This window comes from Mobula hypostoma, chromosome 25 (assembly GCF_963921235.1).
Source record: "Mobula hypostoma chromosome 25, sMobHyp1.1, whole genome shotgun sequence".
NCBI lineage: Eukaryota > Metazoa > Chordata > Chondrichthyes > Myliobatiformes > Myliobatidae > Mobula > Mobula hypostoma.
In genome coordinates, this window is record NC_086121.1 from 6,541,070 (window position 1) to 6,560,280 (window position 19,211).

At 40.4% G+C, this 19,211-nt stretch overlaps 1 protein-coding gene across 5 annotated transcripts in view; it reads right to left on the minus strand.

The window, feature by feature from the left end:
* The window catches only part of rerea (arginine-glutamic acid dipeptide (RE) repeats a), a 659,533-nt gene that overhangs the window by 256,566 nt on the left and 383,756 nt on the right, over positions 1 to 19,211 (minus strand). The window contains exon 1 of one of the 5 annotated variants that reach the window (XM_063033177.1): positions 9,317 to 9,474. The exons of the other annotated variants lie outside the window; for them this stretch is intronic. Coding sequence (XP_062889247.1) covers positions 9,317 to 9,342 — 26 coding nt within the window. The 5' untranslated portion in view covers positions 9,343 to 9,474. Of the gene's footprint in view, positions 1 to 9,316; positions 9,475 to 19,211 lie in introns of those variants that run through there. 5 annotated transcript variants of the gene reach the window in all.

The window sequence follows — 19,211 nt, forward strand, 5'->3', positions numbered from 1 at the left end:
CTTCTAACACTATTCTGCATGTGGCAGTGTTAGCTAGACCCTGCTTCTACTTTGATACAGGACGGACAGTAATTATGGAACCATATTAAAACAGAGTCACAGAGCATTACAACATAGAAAGAAGACCTTTTGCCCATTTAGTCTATGCTGAACAAAATGAGAATAAAGCACATCTCCGAAGTTCATGCCACAGTCCATTCACCAAGGCTGGTTTTCAGAAGTGAATAAAATTATGGAAGCAAGGAAGATTCCACAGATTCCACAATGATTATCACAAGTTTCGGAACAATTACAACTATAGCATATCCATCAACAGATGTGCTTTAGTACAAAGTTGAAGCATAAACATAATTTTAGAAAAAATTGAATTAGCTGAATTAAAATTTGCTTAATTTTTCAAGAGTAATGGAGGAAAGGTCATGGAGGAAGTGATACCAAGAAAATAAGCTAATATAGCTTCCTGATGATTTTAATAAAACCAGGAGATTCTGGAGAGGCTGGAAATCCAGAGCAAGACACAGAAAGGGATGGAAGAACTCAGCAACAATGGAGAGGAGTAACAGTCAACGTTTTGGGTCAAGACACTTCATCAGCACTGGAAAGGAAGGGAGTAGAAGCCGGAGTATGGTGGGGAGGGGGAAAAGAGGAAGAAGTATAAGCTAGCAGTTGATAAGTGAAACCACCAGGTGAGGGGGACGCTGGATGGGTGGAGGATGAACCAGAGACCATTAATGCAAATTCCATCCAATTTGCAATGGAATCTTAAAGTACAAACTTGTCTCACTCTGAGAGCTGATTTTAGATTGCACCTATACAGGTAAATACTACAACAATTTTGTTGTCACCTTCAAACAAATAGCTACCCTCCAACAAATAGCTACCCTCCAAAATTTAAATGCAGCAGATGTTATCAAAGAATTAGCTGGATCAGTGTGCAATAAAGGTAGAATAATAAAATTACAGATGTTCCTGTTGCTGATGACAACTCATATGCAAGATCCAACCACCCACTTCGAAACATCTTGTGAAACACTACATTTACACAATAACCGTACTGCACACTGTTGCATTGTCTACATGGATTAACACCACTCAAATCCTTCTTTAAAAATGCTAATTGCCATCAGATAGAGAGATAGATACTTCATTAATCCCAAAGGAAATTACAGTGTCACAGTAGCATTACAAGTGCACAGTTATAAATATTAGAAGTGAAGAAGAAAGAATAAAAATAAGTTACCACAAACTGGCTAATGGAGGGGTTCATCATTTCCCCGGCTATAGGTTGACTCACTATAGAGCCTAATGGCAGAGGGCAAGAATGACTTCATAGAATGCTCCTTGGACCAGCACAGTGGTCTTAGTTTATTAATAAAAGTGCTCCTCTGTTCAGCCAAGGTGGCATACAGAGGGAAGAAACGTTGTCCAGAAACTGTCAAATATTCTTTGGGGGCACTCCTCTGTTTTTGTGGATGGTTTTCAAGAAAAGGCATTTCAGGATGTATATTGTACACATTTCTCTGACATTGAATCCATCTTTGAAACCTTTGAAATGCCTATAATTTCTGTTGGGTCCTTTGTTCTATCACAGCCTCCAGTGTGTCCAATTTGACTCCTATAACAGAGCAAAACTTTCTAATCAATTTATTGAGCCTGCCAGCATCACCCGTGTTGATGCCATTGCCCCAGCATATCCCCACATATTAGATCGTAAAGGTGACAACAGACTAGTAGAACATGTGAAGGAGAGGCCTGCATACTCCAAAGAATGCAAGTCTTCACAGGAAATCGAGGTCACTCTGGCCCTCCTTGTACACAGCCTCTGTGTTGGTGCTCCACTAAAGTTTGTCATCCAGGTGCACCCCAGGTACTTATTGGTCCTCACCACATCCACCTCCTCACCATCAATAACCAATTTCTCCAGGGATCAATAAAGTATGACTACTACAACTACTATCAATAGTAACAGGAAACAATGCAGGTTTAGTCTTCCTAAAGTCCATCACCATCTCCTTTGTCTTACTAATCTTGAGCTGTGGCTGATTCAGCTTGCACCATTTGACAAAGTCCTCTACCAGGGCCCAGTATTCATCCTCCTGTTCTCCCTTTATAAACCCAACTATTACCAAGTCTTCAGACAATTTCTGCAGATGACATGGCTCAGTTTACAGGTAGATGTGAGTCAGCATCAAATGTTGTTAAATTACAGGTAACTAAACATTTTAAAAGAGTGTTTCGATGAATACAATTTTGGCTGGCAAGTTAAAATTTCCATTGGTCATTTTTTTTGAGTTTGGAACAAATATTCAAATTACACAAATAATGCATAATAGACATAATTGAAACACTATAAGCAGAAAAATGAAATGAAATTTTTGAGCTCCACTTAACTGAATTCAACTTATTAATTCACTATATTAGGCTGCATAATCTGGCAATTCAAGACTGATTGATGTCATTTCCAACACACAATTGTAAAAGAGAATAAAATAATTGTTATTATTTTTGATCTGATGCAGTGCAAAAAAAATTCAGAACAGAGAAAGGAACAATAATAATAAAAAATATATAAATACATAAGATTGATTGTATGTCCATAAAGTGAAGTAGGCACAGGAGTGTCTGTACATAGACGACTGACAGGAAAGGTGAGGAGAGGTGGGTTGGTGGGTGGAGGCATTGATCAAGCCTTACTGCTTGGGGAAAGTAACTGTTTTTGAGTCTGGTAGTCCTAGTGCGAATGCTACGTCACCACCTCCTTGATGGGAGTGGGACAAATTCAGTCAAACATTATTCTATTTTATTACTGCTACTGGTATGCAGCAAATATTTCAGATTTATTGGGTCATAATTCCTAAGTTTCTTAGAGTGATTTCAAACACAAAGACTAACTCCCTTAAAGACTGATTTTACTGGAAAGTTTGGAACAGAGATTGAAGGATTTTTTTTTAGGAAACACCAAAAAATATAAACCCAAGTTAGTAAATAACTTCAAATCAACCATATTTGAAATAAAATATGGAACAGGTTCAATGGTCTGAATGTTATGGACCCGTTCCTTCTTCTACTCTTATAACCAGCTAATTATAAGTCCTGCTCTGTATATCAGAATCAGAAATCTGTTTAATATCACTGGCATACGCCATGAAATTTGTTAACAGCGGCAGCAGTACAATGCAGTACAAGATAAATATAAAGAAAAATAAATAAATGAATTATAGTAAATTTATTAAATAGTTAAGTTAAAACTAGTGCAAAAACAGAAAAAAATAATAAAAAGTGAAATAGAATTCATGGGTTCAATGTCCATTTAGAGATCGGACAGCAGAGGGGAAAAAGCTGTTCCTGAATTGCTGAGTGTGTGCCTTCAGGCTTTTGTATCTCCTTCCTGATGGTAACAATGAGAAGAGGGTATGCCCTGGGTGCTGGGGGTCCTTAATAATGGATTCCACCTTTCTGAGGCACCACTCCTTGAAGGTGTCTTGGATACTACAAAGACAAGTACCCATGATGGAGCTGACTAATTTTACCACTTTCTGAAGCTTCTTTCGATCCTGTGCAGTAGCTCCTCCATACCAGGTAGCGATACAGCCTGCCAGAATGCTACCTGCAGTACATCTGTAGAAGTTTGAGTGTTTTAGGTGACAAACCAAATCTCCTCAAACTCCAAATAAAATATAGCCACTGTCTTGCCTTCTTTCTAACTGCATCGATATGTTGGGACCAGGTTAGATCCTCAGAGATACTGAGGCTCAGGAGCTTGAAATTGCTCATTCTCTCCACTTGTGTTCCCTCTATGAAGATCAGTTCATGTTCCTTCATCTTCTGGACCACTTTACTTCTGTTACCATTTTACTATTGATGTAGGAAAGTGCCATTAAAAAGTCATTAACATCATGAAGGACCCCAACCATTCTGTTCATGGACTGTTTGCCCTACTCCCATCAGGGAAAGGCTACATAGCATCCATGCCAGGACCACCAGACTCAAAAACATTATTTTCCCCAAACAATGAAGTTAGCCAACACCTCCATACCGCCAACTACCACTATTTTATAATTTCCTGTCAGTCATTTATGTACAGACACTCCTGTACCTAGCGTCACTTTATAGATGTACAATCAATCTTATGTATTTATATTTATTGTTTTTTTGTACTGTTGTGTTCTTTACATATTAAAGTATGTACATGTCATTATATATTAACTTGAGATACATTTTCCTGCATGCATTTACAGGAAAATAAATACAATGGAAAAAAAAACTATACATAAAGACTGACAAACAACCAATGTGCAAAGATGACAAATTGCATAAACACAAAATAAAAAATAATACAGAGAACACGAGTTGTAGATTCATTGAAAGTGAGTCTGTACAGTATTAACTGTTCCTGAAGCTGGTGGTGAGGGACCCTAGGCTCCTGTACCTCCTTCCTGATGGCAATAGGAAAAAGAAAAGCTTGGACTGGATGGTGGTGGGAACAAGTCGTTCAGTTGCATCAAATCTTCCAGTTTTTGAAACATGATATATATCACAATATGTTGACAGATCTTCCAACATTGACCCAGCCACTGGATTTTGACATGGCAAATTCACTACCAGTCACAGTGATCCATAAAGTGCTCTGCAGAAGCAGCAAGGCAATGGTATGTACAGACTAGTTAAGCAACAGTCTGAATTGGAATTGCTTGCTATTGTCACATGTCCTAGTGACAATACAGTGAAAAGCTAGTCTTGCACACTACTCATACAGATCAGATCATTACACAGGGTATTATGGTAGAAAAAGGTAAAGCACTAACAATGCAGAATAAAGTGTAACAGCTACAGAGAAAGTGCAATGAAGCAAGACAAATCTCAAAGAATTGTGACCACCATTACAGTCTGAAGTACAGAAATCTAGATTCTTCCCCTTCAAAATCCCTGCTGATGTATTGCTCAGTGACAGGACAGATCTGTGATTGACAGGCAGGAGGGACTGCACCCAGAACTCCCCCAGTTAAAAACAGAAATTGCCAGAAACACACAGCAGGTCAGGCAGCATCTTAAAGGAAAAACGGACTTTACATTCAGTTCGAAGATACTTCATCACATGGACGTAAATACTAAATCTGTTTCTCCATCCACTGCTGCTCAGCCTCTCGAATGTTTCCAAAATGTTGTTTTTAATGTCTGATTTCCAAATTCTGTTATTTTTTCTGATTTTCCTGGACTCCCACATATAGACTTCAGACCCCACAAAATCCAATGGTATCAGATCAAACATGGATAAGAAAACATTCTGCTGAAAACTGCCTACCATTATTCATCATTTAGTGATTTAGTACTCCTCCAACACTGAAGTCTTAAGGAGAATGGATTAACTCCAAAAGTGGGACTTGAAAAGTTCTGCACCAATGGCTGAGATGGGTGAGTCTTAAAGGATATACCTGCCTTAATGAGTCTGCAGTAGATGGTGAGAATAAATCAACATAAAGGATCGATACAGTCAACCATATCTATATCCTACATCAAACTATCATAGCATTGGGAAGAGCGAACACTTCTTGCAGACATTATCGTCTCCACTCTAAGAATACTATAAATGTTGCTGTGTGGCAATATGATCACACTAAATAGGATTCGGCCCAAAACTACCAACAGTTTACTCCCCTCCACAGATGCTGCCTGACCTGCTGAGTTCCTTCAGAATTTTGTGTGCGCTACTCTGGTCAATATCCAGAAAGGAGGTGTAAAAGATGAAACCAGTGATTCCACAAGCAACAGGTCAGACTGAGGTTCCACAGTCTTGCCACAATGGTAAAAGTGAAGGGAGGAGCAGACTATGAGAACATTCTCATTCCAAGCGATGGTGAAGCTCATTAAGCTAGTGACAGATACAAGAATGAAGAATCTGCAAACCTCAGTCTAAACTACCAAATAGATGACTCATCTCAGCTTTACTGCAGGATTCTTCATTAGTGAAGCCAGTTCACATGCAGTCTCATTCACTTGTTGGCATCTTGAACAAAATGATAAAGGCTACAGAAAGTGTGAATACAGTTCAGAACATCACAAGCAAAGCCCTCGCCACCATAGAGCACAATTACATGGAGCGCTGCCATTATCAAAGAACTCTACCATCTAGGCCATGCTCTCTTCTCACTATTACCACTAGGCAGAAGGTACAGAAGCCATAGGTCCCACACCATCAGGAACATTTATCACCCTACAACCATCAGGCTCTGGAACCACCATGGACAACTTCAGACTGTGAACCTTCTTGACAACCTACAGATTCACTTTCAAGTTAGCTTTACAACTCACGTCCTCAGTATTTTTTTAAATTTATTTGCACACTGTCTTCTTTTGCTCATTGGCTATTTGTCAAGGTAGTAAATGGAGACACATGCACAATTTGATAATAAATTTATGTTCAATTCTGTATTTTCCTGTATATGCCTGCAAGAAAATGAATCTCAATGTACTATATATATATATATATATATATACACACACACACTCTGATAATAAACATTCTGACTATCTTGACTTTGTTTTTATGTACTTGATGTCACAAAGGACCAGACTACATTCCAGTTACACTCCTGTTGCCAATCGGCCAAAGTGGAAACTTGCTTAGGTATTCCCCCGTGCACAAAAACATAAGGAAAAATCCAGTCCAGTTAATTTCTGCCTGATCATCGTTGTCTTAAGCATAACAACAGAATGATTGCTGTCATAACAAAACATCAAATGGCACTCATTAATAAATTGCTTGCTGAGGCTCGGTCTGGGTTTTGCTTGGACCACTGGCCACATTAAAACCATAGTTCGATGCTGAATTCTAGAGGTCAGAGGAAGGTACTGACTGCCTTTAATAGTAAAGCATTATTTGACTCTGAGAAACATCAAGTGGTCCAGATAATATTGAACTTGATGGAGATCAACTCTTTAATCAGTACGTATGTAGATTCATGAGAACAATCCCGGGTTAAAGCACAAGGAACAGTTGCATAGCTAAGGGCTTGTACTCGCTGGAGTTTAGAAGAACGAAAGACGATCTCATTGAAACATATCAAATATTGAAAGGCCTAATAGAGTGGATATGAGAAGATGTTTCCTAAATAAGAGAGAGTAGTACCAGAGGGCACAACCTCAGAATACACGGAAGTTCAAAGTTCGAAGTCCAAAGTACATTTAGTGCTGCTCCAACTTCACTGCTGGGACTACATTCTGGAGCTTTGTACTCAATAGCACTGTGTGGAGTAACTTAAAAAAGAGCATTGGCATTAAGACAAAAAGCATTTTCAATGTCTCAGTGTTATCAGGTTGTTTGTCTGGCATCTAATGCTGGAGTAGAAATTTCTGCTTCTTAAATACTGGGAATATCTAAGCCATCATCTTGAGTCTCCATCACGAGTTCAATTCCTTTGTGATCATATCAGTCCATTCCAATAGTAAATATCTGAAACTGACTCAGAACTTATAGAAGAGCGGTGTCATGTCTGAACGAGAGTTTAGTTCAACACTAAGATGCCATCTTCATCTCTCTAAATGCATAAAACCTAGCCAACACCAACCTTGCACAAAACCCTTGCTCACACCTCATCACTTCCTACTATGACCACTCCTGCACAACACTGGCTTGCATCCTTCAATCTACTATCCACAACCTTGAGGTCACCTGAATTCCCACGCCCATTGATTTCTATTCATACAATTACCTTAATGCCTGTACTCATTTTCAAATACCTCCACAGTAGTCTACATCTCCCATCTTGGAACTCCTCAGCTTTTGTAATTTCTAGTCTCATGAACTTACCAAAGTTTAATCAGCCCCAGATGGTAGCAGTATTTTCACATAGTAAAGGCCCAAAGGTCAACAATTCTGTCATAAATGTATGCATCTCACCAACACATCTCGGCATCAGTTCTAGTTTAATAATACAGTATTCCTGTGAGGAGCTTGGGATATTTTACCATTGCATTATAAGCAATCAGTAGGAAAATATGACTTTACAATGACCAAAAACAGTAAATTAGGCAAACTAAATAGCATCAAAACACTTGCTCCTCTCTGCAGGCCAAGCTCACATATATTAATTTACAAAACTGATTTATTGTAGAACACATCACCTCAACCCAAATATATTTTGCTCTACTATATAGGGAGTGGTGCAAAATATTTAAATGAAAAGCTTTGTATCTCTCAAATGGAAATTCACTACAAAGCTAATCTGCAATTAATGATTGCTTATAAATCCTTCATCTTGGTTGCTGCATTTAAATCCAGATTCTTCCAAACATTGTCGAAGCAACTTTTATTCAGAATACTGCTGGATTGCTTTGGCATTCTCTTGCCCAACTTACCAAAGTTATCAGAAAGTAGTGATCAGAGTATTACAGGTGCCCAGTGACTTCTTTTGATACAGGTACATATGAATAGGAAGTGTTGCCAAGATGTTCAAACATATCTGCTATTTAAACAAAATGTCTCTAATATCTCTGCTTTAACAGTACCAATCTTGACATCACTGAAGTTGCTTCCAAAATGGCTCATCTGAACTTGGTTGGAATGCGCCGACTGGAATCAAGGTGTAAGGTTCATCCCAGATTGGTTTAAACAACAATGTCTTTAAGGTGCAAGTTTTGGACCAAAAGAACTTCTGCCACCAGCTTTGTAACTGCAAATCTTAAGTTTTTGTTTAAAAAGTGACAAAATAATAATGCATTTATTTCCAAATATCAAGTTTGTATTTTTAATTTCCTTCTGCAAATGAAATTTAACATCACAAAGACCTGAGCATATATCCAAAAGAACAAGCACTGAGGCCCCACCCATCTCTGGAAGCCACCAATAGTAGTCCTCACCATATCCTACCCCCTACCATTTCCCTAATCAAACTGACAGGCCCAAATAGTTCTCATGCCTACGGATGCCCCAAAATGGTACATTTCTCAGCTTGGAGGAAAATTACAGAGGCAAACTGCACAAAAACAAGCCTAGTCTAAATAGCACTAAAAGAGAAAATTTGACTGATGCCAGCAAAATAATTATATAAATTTTACTGCCATGATTTGATTTCCTTCCCTTTCTCCCCCAAAGCAGAAGAAATAGCTCTGAATCTTTCACTTTCCAAAATGAAAAAAAAAGGACAGCCAGGTGTTTAGGAAAGGATCACCATTTCCTGTTTAATGCAGATCAAACATTCAGAAACAGCAGCAAAAAGGCTTGCAGCGTTAATAATGAAGATTTCATAATAAATATTTGACAAGGCAAGGAATCCACAAAATGCAGCCTTTTAGGATAGGCCAAAATAAATAAGCCTACCTCCGAGGGCTGAAGAGATCATCCATGGTGTAAACAAGTCCTTTTGGTTTAATTATATCCTCAGTCTGGCTACAGACTGCACCGAATGCAAAAGTCTCCCTTTTTCCTACTCTCTGTACTCAAAATGGTGGCACACGCAGTCTGTGAGAGACCTCAGAATGCTTTCACTGAGCTTGTGCTGTGACCTCAGCCTCCACGCAGAGCGTAAAAACTTCCCCTCAAAATGTCAGCACTGAGCATGTGCCATGACCCTGTCTCCCTCACATACAGAACAATCAATCTCTCCCTTTATGTTCTCTAAATAAGCATGCAGAACCAGCTCCCAGCTCCAGGGAGCTTTAGTGAGAACGGCTGAAAGAAAAGGGCCCTATCAAAGGGGGTACTGTGACAAACATCAAACCAAGATCAATTCAGATTTCGGTGGTCAGTTGGTAAATTATTGCCAAAATACTCACCATTAAAAGCTACACTCTAAACAGAAACAATTATCGTCCAAAAATAAATTAGGCTCATCCATACAAAACCACTTTGCACACAAGAAAACATTTCTCCAGTAATTTATTACTGCAAAACAAGAGTTTCAATAATGATCTTTGCTCCTTCCAAGAGGCAATGTCAAAAAACAATGTTAAAACTTATGATAGTCCACTCAATTAAAATTAATCCTTTACCATTATTTCCATTCAACAAAAAATATCAAACCATTTTATATACACAAGAGCAACGCACGCAAAATGCTGGAGGAACTCAGTAGGTCAAACAGTAATTATGGAAATGAACAAACAGTCGACAGTTTGGGCTGAGACTCTCCACAGGACTGGAAAGGAAAGGGGAAGAAGCCAAAATAAAAAGGTGTGGGGAGGGGAGAAGTACAAGCTAGAAGGTGATAGGTGAGACCACGTGGGTGGGGAAGGGAGATGAATGAAGAAACTGGGAAGTGATAGGTGAGAAGGTAAAGGGCTAGAGAAAAAGGAATCTTATAGGAGAGGAAGAGTAGAACCACAGGAAAAAGGGAATGAGCAGGGACACCAGAGGGAGGTGATAGGCATGTGAGGAGAAGAGAAAAGAGGGGAGCCACAATGGGGAATTCAAGATGTTGGGGTCAGCTATTGCATCCGGTGCTCCTGGTGCGGCATCCTCTACATCGGTGAAACGCGACGCAGATTGGGGGACCGCTTCGTCGAGCACCTCCGCTCCGTCTGCCACAACAGACAGGATCTCCCAGTTGCCACCCACTTCAACTCTGCTTCACATTCCCATTCGGGTAAGTCCATACATGGCCTCCTCTACTGCCATGATGAGGCTAAACTCAGGTTGGAGCAGCAACACCTCATATACCGTCTGGGTAGTCTCTGGCCCCTTGGTATGAACATAGAATTCCCCAACTTCCGGTAATTCCCTCCCCCTCCCTTCCCCTATCCCTATTTCACTCTGCCACCTCCCCCAGCTGCCTATCACCTCCTCATGGTTCCGCCTCCTTCTACCACCCATTGTGTTTTCCTCTATTCCTTCTTCACCTTTCCTGCCTATCACCTCCCAGCTTCCCCTCCCCCACCCCTTTATCTTTCCCCTTACTGATTTTTCTCCTGGAACCTACCAGCCTTCTCCTTCCCACCCTCCCCCCACCTTCTTTATAGGGTCTCTGCCCCTTCCCTCTTCAGTCCTGACGAAGGGTTCTGGCCCGAAATGTTGACTGATCGTTTCCACGGATGCTGCCCGACCTGCTGAGTTCCTCCAGCGTGTTGTGAGTGTTGCCTTGACCCCAGCATCTGCAGAGTATTTTGTGTTGCGGAATTCAAGAAGAGGGAAGGGGGAGAATTACCAGTTGGAAGACACTCAGCACATCTCATTGGAGCAACAAAAGGTTGGAGAAATCAAAGCTCATGCCATCAAGTTGGAGTCTACTCAGATGGAATATGAGGTATTGCTCCTACTACTGAGAGTGGCCTCATTCTGGCAGTATAGGAGGCCATGGACCAACATATTGGAATGGGAATGGGGACTGGAATTAAAATGGTTGCCCACCAGAAAACCCTGCCATTTTGTGGATAGAGAGAGGCACTCAAAAAAGCAGTCCCCCAATCTATGTTGGGTCACACCAATGTAGAGACGCCATATTGGGAGCATCAGATACTGCAGACCCATGTTACCAATCCGTTTACCTAGCTCTCCAACCCCAGCCTTTCTCCATAATTCAACGTTTTTCCCTTTTTCAAAGCCACAGACAATTCCCATATGACTGCTGTTACTGAAACCATTTCCAACAGCCATTAAAATAATGCATTTTGTCCTGGGCTTTCTGGACTATATTTAATGCAGTCAAGAAGCTGTCAGCATTTTGCACCAAGGCAATGCTTAATATCAAGCACTGCTCTGGATAGCCACCCTGCATGGCTTTTAAAGTTTGAGTAAACTTCCATCCTCCTCCTCGGTTTTCAACACATTTGTGAAAACACCAGTTTGAATTTGATATCATATTAACTTCAAGGATTTTGGTTTCTTTTGGTTCTGAAATACATAAGGATGAGTCAAAATCCATCTGGAAGATGTTCAACACATGTCATTGGAGAAGTACTTGCAGCATTAGTCCAGCTGGCTATTGTATTTAAGCACCTTTAACTTCCTCAAAAGGTGAAGGAAATTCTGCTTGTCCTTGTTGATCCTCACCAATTGTTACAGATGCACCAGAGAAAACATCCTATCATAGCTTAGGAAAGCAACTGTTCTTCCAAGACCACAAGAAATTGCAGAGATTAGTGGACACGCTCAATCCCCCTGACGAAAACTGGCCTACTCTCCACAGACTCCATCTGTCCATTCATCACCTTGGGATGCCCAGTCATTTTCTCTTCTCCCCTGTTCTAATGAGGAGGAACACAAAAGCTTGAAAATACACATGAACAGGCTCAAGAATAGCTCTATTCTGCTGTTAAGACTCTTGTACTGATATTTTGTGCAATAAAGTTAAACTCTTGACCTCACAATCCACCTCATCATAACCCTAGATTATCTGCACTACACTTCCATTGTAAAGGTACTATTATATTCAGTGGCCACTTTATTAGGTACACTCAGTTGTTAATACAGATATCTATTACAGACATGGACAGGAAATTTAGTTGTTGTTCAGACCAAGCATCAGAATGGGGAAGAAATGTCATCTAAGTGATTTTGTTCGTGGAATTACAGCTGGTATCAGACAGGGTGGTTTGAGTATCTCAGAAACTGCTGATCTCCTGGGATTTTCATGCATAACCGTCTCTGGAGTTTTCAGAGAATGTTGTGAAGAACAAAAAACATCCATTGAGTGTCAGTTCTCTGGAGGAAAATGAGAGAGGTCAAAGGAGAATGGCTAAACTTGTTCAATTTGACAGGAAGATGAAGACGACAGTAACTTAAATAACCATACATTGCCACAGTGGCAGAAAAATATACCAGTTAGTAGGTTAATTGATCACTTTAAATTTGTCTAGACTATACGTGGATTTGCCAGCTGGTGGTGTAGTGGCATCAGTGCCGGACTTCGGAGCGAAGGCTCCTGAGTTCGAATCCAGCCAGCTCCCTTGTACGCTTTCCATCCGTGCTGGGTTGAGCATCGAGCTAGCAGCTCGGCCTCGCAAAATTAAGAAAGCCTGCTAAAAAAAAACGCCGTCATGACGGCGTCCCGATGACTCCACTCGGAGTTAAGAGCCTTCTTCTTCATACATGGATTGCTGGGTGGTGCAGCTCATAGAGCTGGAAGGGCCTGTTCTGCACTGTATCACTACAAACAAACACACTTGCTGGAGAAACTCAGCAGGTCAGGCAGCACCTATGGAGAGTAATAAACAGAAGCCAAAGTCAGAAGCTAAGGGGAGGGGACCCAAAAATAACTCATTTCCCTCAGCCAACCTTCATATTCTGGTTTCTTCCCCCTTCCTTTCCAGTTCTTAGTTAGAAACATTGATTAGTTATTCCTCTCCATAGATGCTGCTTGTCCTGCTGAGTTCTTCAAGCATTTTCTGTGAGTCTTGCTCTGGATTTTCAACATCTGCGGAATCTCCTGTGCTAGTAATCTAACAACATGTCCAACTAAGCAAATGCACTCATTCTACTATTGGTAGATCACACCTACCAACCTAAATGAAGATTATAAAAAGAGATCATGCAACTTGTGAATTAAAGTAATAAAAGTAAAGACTTTGCATCTCGACTTCACAATGAGGAGTAAAAAAACTGCCCAACAGAAATCAAAATAATAACTAAGGGCCTCATTTGACATCCATGACCATCACAACAGTCCAAAGTTTAATGCTTTAGGGGAAGATGTCACAGTCAAAGGACTTTACAGTGTGTGGAGATTGGAAATATTATTTTTGAGTGGTGAGAAAAATAAGGGGCAAAATGAAGTTTACAGTCACATCAACAGCTCACTTGAACCATACTCGCTCAGGGACATTCAATGACAATGCCATGTTACAACGGACTCTTCATTTCATGTCCTTGATATTTATTGCTTGTGTTGGTGTGTGGCCAAGTGGTTAAGGCGTTCGTCTGGTGATTCGAAGGTTGCTAGTTCGAGCCTTGGCTGAGGCAGCGTGTGTGTCCTTGAGCAAGGCACTTAACCACTCACTGCTCTGTGACGACACCGGTGCCAAGCTGTATGGGTCCTAGTGCCCTTCCGTTGGACAACCAACATTGATGGCCTGGAGAAGGGAGACTTGTAGCATGGGCAACTGCTGTTCTTCCATACAACCTTGCCCAGGCTTGTGCCCTGGAAACCTTCCAAGGCGCAAATCCATGGTCTCATGAGACTAACGGATGCCTATTATTTATTGCTTATTTATTTGTTACTACTTCACTTGTTTTTTTCTTTCTATTTACAGTTGAAGTCAGAAGTTTACATACACTTAGGTTGAAGTCATAAAAACTCGTTGTTTAACCACTCCACAGATTTCATATTAGCAAACTATAGTTTTGGCAAGATGTTGAGGACATCTACTTTGTGTATGACACGAGTTTCCAACAATTGTTTACAGACAGATTATTTCACTTTTAATTGACTATATCACAATTCCAGTGGGTCAGAAGTTTATAAACAAAATCAAAAGAAATCAGCCAAGACCTCAGGAAAAAAAAATGTGGACCTCCACAAGTCTGGTTCATCCTTGGGAGCAATTTCCAAACGCCTAAAGGTACCACATTCATCTGTACAAACAATAGTACGCAAGTATAAACACCATGGAACAATGCAGCGCTCAGGAAGAAGACGCATTCTGTCTCTTAGGGATGAACATACTTTGGCGCGAAAAATGGAAACCAATCCCAGAACAACAGCAAAGGACCTTGTGAAGATGCAGGAGGAAACAGGTAGCCAAGTATCTATATTCACAGTAAAACAAGTCCTATATCAAGACATTCTGAAAGGCTGCTCAGCAAGGAAGAAGCCACTGCTCCAAAACTGCCATAAAAAAAGCCAGACTACAGTTTGCAAGTGCACATGGGGACAAAGATAGTACTTTTTAGAGAAATGTCCTCTGGTCTGATGAAACAAAAATTGAACTGTTTGGCCATAATAACCATCGTTATGTTTGGAGGAAAAAGGGTGAGGCTTGCAAGCCAAAGAACACCATCCCAACCATGAAGCATGGGGGCGGCAGCATCATGTTGTAGGGGTGCTTTGCTGCAGGAGGGACTGGTGTACTTCACAAAATAGATGGCATCATGAGGAAGGAAAATTATGTGGATATATTGAAGCAACATCTCAAGACATCAGCCAGGAAGTTAAAGCTCAGTCGCAAATGGGTCTTCCAAATGGACAATGACCCCAATCATACCTCCAAAGTTGTAGCAAAATTGCTTAAGGACAACAAAGTCAAGGTATTGGAGTGGCCATCACAAAGTCCTGACCTCAATCCGATAGAAAATTTGTGGGCAGAACTGAAAAAGTATGTGCGAACAAGGAGGCCTACAAACCTGACTCAGTGACACCAGTTCTGTCTGGAGAAATGCAACAAAATTCCAGCAACTTATTGTGAGAATCTTGTGGAAGGTTACCCAAAATGTTTGATCCAAGTTAAACAATTTAAAGGCAATGCTACCAAATACTAACAAAGTGTATGTAAACTTCTGACCCACTGGGAAAGTGATGAAAGAAATAAAAGCTGAAATAAATCATTCTCTCTACTATTATTCTGACATTTCGCATTCTTAAAATAGTGATCCTAACTGACCTAAGACAGGGAATGTTTTCTAGGATTAAGTGTCGGGAATTGTGAAAAACTGAGTTTAAATGTATTTGGCTAAGGTGTATGTAAACTTCTGACTTCAACTGTATATTTGCACAGTTTGTTCTCTTTTGGACATTGGTTGTTTGTCAGTCTCCTGTGTGATTTTTTATTGATCCTATTGTGTTTGTATTTACTGTGAAGGCCCACAAGAACATCACGGTCGTACAGCATATGGTGACATAAACGTACTTCATACTTTGAACAAGGATTACCATTCTTCCTTACGGCTTGAGCTGCACTCTGGTTAGTGACAGAGCTGATTGGATAATATTCTTTCAATCAATAAAATATCAGGTTGATTTATGTACATAATTTACATGCAACTATCCTCAACTCCACCAATTCTCTGGAGAAATCTCTGCATTCTGGTTCCTTTTTTTTAAAAAAAGTGGTCAATTTAAGTTTAAGTTTATCATCCTTCAACCATACACATATATACAGATAAACATTGTTCCTTTGCAGCCAAGGTTCAAATTATAGTACACAGAGTCACACATGGCACATATACAGTAGCTGAAATACAGCACATACAGTCACAAAACAATATTAGCACAATCCCTGAGTGAGAGGCCCTGAAGATTGACAAGTTGATATAAACTGTGAGGTTCACAATTGTGTAAGACAGTATAATGTTACTGGCACTATTATTAGAAAACAATCAATTAAATAAATATGTGAAACAGCAGCAATAATAGGTGAAAAGTACTAGTGCTCTCTGAGTACATTAATATTGTTTGCTGTTTAACAGGCTGTCATGGATCCTCAAACACCTTGAACAACTTCATATCCTGATACAATAGTAGCAATAAATACTTGATATGCTCTTTTAGGTTGCAGACAAAGTTTGCGGTGAGAAAGGCTAGATAGTGGACAGGGTCCAGAGGATGTTCGCGAAAATGATCCCTGGAATGAAAGGGTTAATTTATGAGAAGTGTTTGGTGGCTCTGGTCCTGCATTCACTGGAGTTTAGAAGAATGAGGGGGATTTTATTGAAACTTATCAAATATTGAAAGACCTAGATAGGGTGGATGTGGAGAGTATGTTTCTTACAGCAGGTGAGTCTAGGGCAGTGAGCACAGTCTCAGATTAGACAGACGTCCATTTGGAACAGAAAGGTGGAGGAATTTCTTTAGCCAGAGGGTGGTGAGTCTGTGGAATTCATTTGGCATATTTAAAGCAGAGGTCAATAGGTTCTTCATTACTAAGGGCATAAAAGGTTATGGGGAGAAGGCAGGAGAATGGAGTTAAGAGGGACAATCAGCCATGATGGATAGGCAGAGCAGACTCGATCGGCTGAATGGCCTAATTCTACTTCTATACTTTATGGTTTTATGGAGATTTAAATCAGCTAATGTCAGCAATGCTAACGATGCTTTGGTCCTGTTACAGTGGCTTTCATTATGTTCATTCCCATCTTCTTTCATAATTTCCAATATAAGCATTCTGGTTTCCACAGCTGAATAAGTTTGGAGATAACACTTCCATCCATGAATCTTAAGTGGCACCCTTGATATTTTAAAAATCAGTTCAGTAGGTTTTTGACATACTTTGGTTTCTGAGGACCTTCCTTTACAGTTAAGTAGCCACTTTGTTAGGTACCTGCTGCACCTATTAGAGTACCCACTTCCTGCATGTTCGTGGTCTTCTGCTGCTGTTAGCAACCACTTCAAGGTTTGATGATGTTCTTCTGCACACCACTGTTGTAACACATGGTTACCTGAGTTACTGTTGCCTTCCTGTCAGCTTGAATCAGTCTGACCATTCACTCATTAACAAGGCTTCTCTCACTAAAAAGGCTTTTTCACCCACACAACTGTCACTCACTAGATGATTTTTATTTCTCGCACCATTCTTTGTAAGCTCTAGAGACTACTACGCTTGAAAATCCAGGAGATCAGCACTTTCTGAGATACTCAAACTACCCCATTTGATACCAACAATCATTCCAAGGTCAAAATCAAGTTGCTTCTCCATTCTGATACTTGGTCTAAACAACAATTGAACCTCCAGACCATTTTTGCATTGAGTTGCTGCCACATGATTGAATGATCAGATATCTGATCAGCCTCTGCACTCCATTCTGTCCTGTAAGATGATGGTTCATGTGTCAGGATGCTGTTTATTAACTTCAGCTCTGCATTTAATATGATCATTCCTTAGAAGCTAGTGAGTAAACTGTCCTCGATGGGTCTGAACACCTCTCTCTGTTACTGGATCTTAGACTTCTTGACAGCAAGGCCACAATCAGTCCATGTTGGCAAAAACTGCTCTAGCTCCATTATGCTGAGTACCAGCGAATCTCTTCCATCCCAGGCTGCTGACACATGACTGCACTGCTACATCCAATTCGAAGCAAATCACCAAGTTCACTGATGACACAACTGTGGCTGGCCTCATCAACACTGACACTGAGACGGCATACAGAGAGGAAGTAGAGGGTCTGGTAGAATGGAGTGAACACAACAACATGGACAAGATCAAAGAGATGATCATGGACTTTAGGAAGATGCACACTGACCACTCTGGGAGTGCACATAATGGAAGATCTCACCTGGTCCCTCAACACCACCTTTTTAGTTAAGAAAGCACAGCAGTGTCTCCACTTCCTGAGGAGAATGAGTTGAGTGAGGCTCCCCTCCAGCCTACTCTGACCATTTTTACAGGAACATTGTCAAGAGTGTCCTGATCAGCTGCATAACTGTCTGGCATGGCATTTGACCACAAGTCTCTGCAAAGGATTGCTAGGACTGTTGAGAGGATTATCGTGGTCTCTCTTCTACCCATCAGAGATATTTACCAGAACTGCTGCTTATGCAGAGCCCTTAACATTGTCAATGATCCCTCTCATCTGTCTAACAATCTCTTGACACCCTATCATCAGGCAGGAGGTACTTAGCATAAGACAAGAATTGTTAGGATGGGAAACAGCTTCTTACCCTAGACCGTGAGACTATTGAACTCTTTGCCATGACCCAGGTCTCATCACATATGAAGCATCAGTGGCGTTATGCAGTTTACTGTTTAACTTGTGTCGTAAATGCGTATTATTATTTGTTAATTTACTTGTGGTAATGCTAATTTATGTGTTGTTTGTGTGAGATATATATGAATTGTGTTGTGCACCATAGTCCAGAAGAACATTGTTTCATTTGGCTGTATACATGTACACAGTTGAGTGACAATAAGCTGAACTTGAATATTTGCATTAACGAGCAGATATATCAAATGAAGTGGCTACTGAGTGTATACAGGGTTGTTGTAAATATTCTGTATTCACTGGGAATTCATTTTCAAAATCTACTGAGCATCCCTGCTCTTGCTCTTCTAGATAATAGAAATTGCAGGTTTGAAACCTGCTGCCTGAATAGCCTTGGTGAGTAACTGCAGTTAATTCTGCAGATTACACCCTCTGTAACATTGCTACTCTGGTGAAAGTATCTCATTCAGCATTTTTTAAGTCAAAAATCTGGGAAAGGTGCATTATAGGGATTTGCAATGCAAGTGGTGCACTATTTGGCACACTAATGGTTTCAAACACCAAGATACATACCCCACAGGATCAATGATAACATAGCTTGTAACTCTCTATAGATGCTGCCTAACCTGCTGAGCTCCTCCAGAATTTT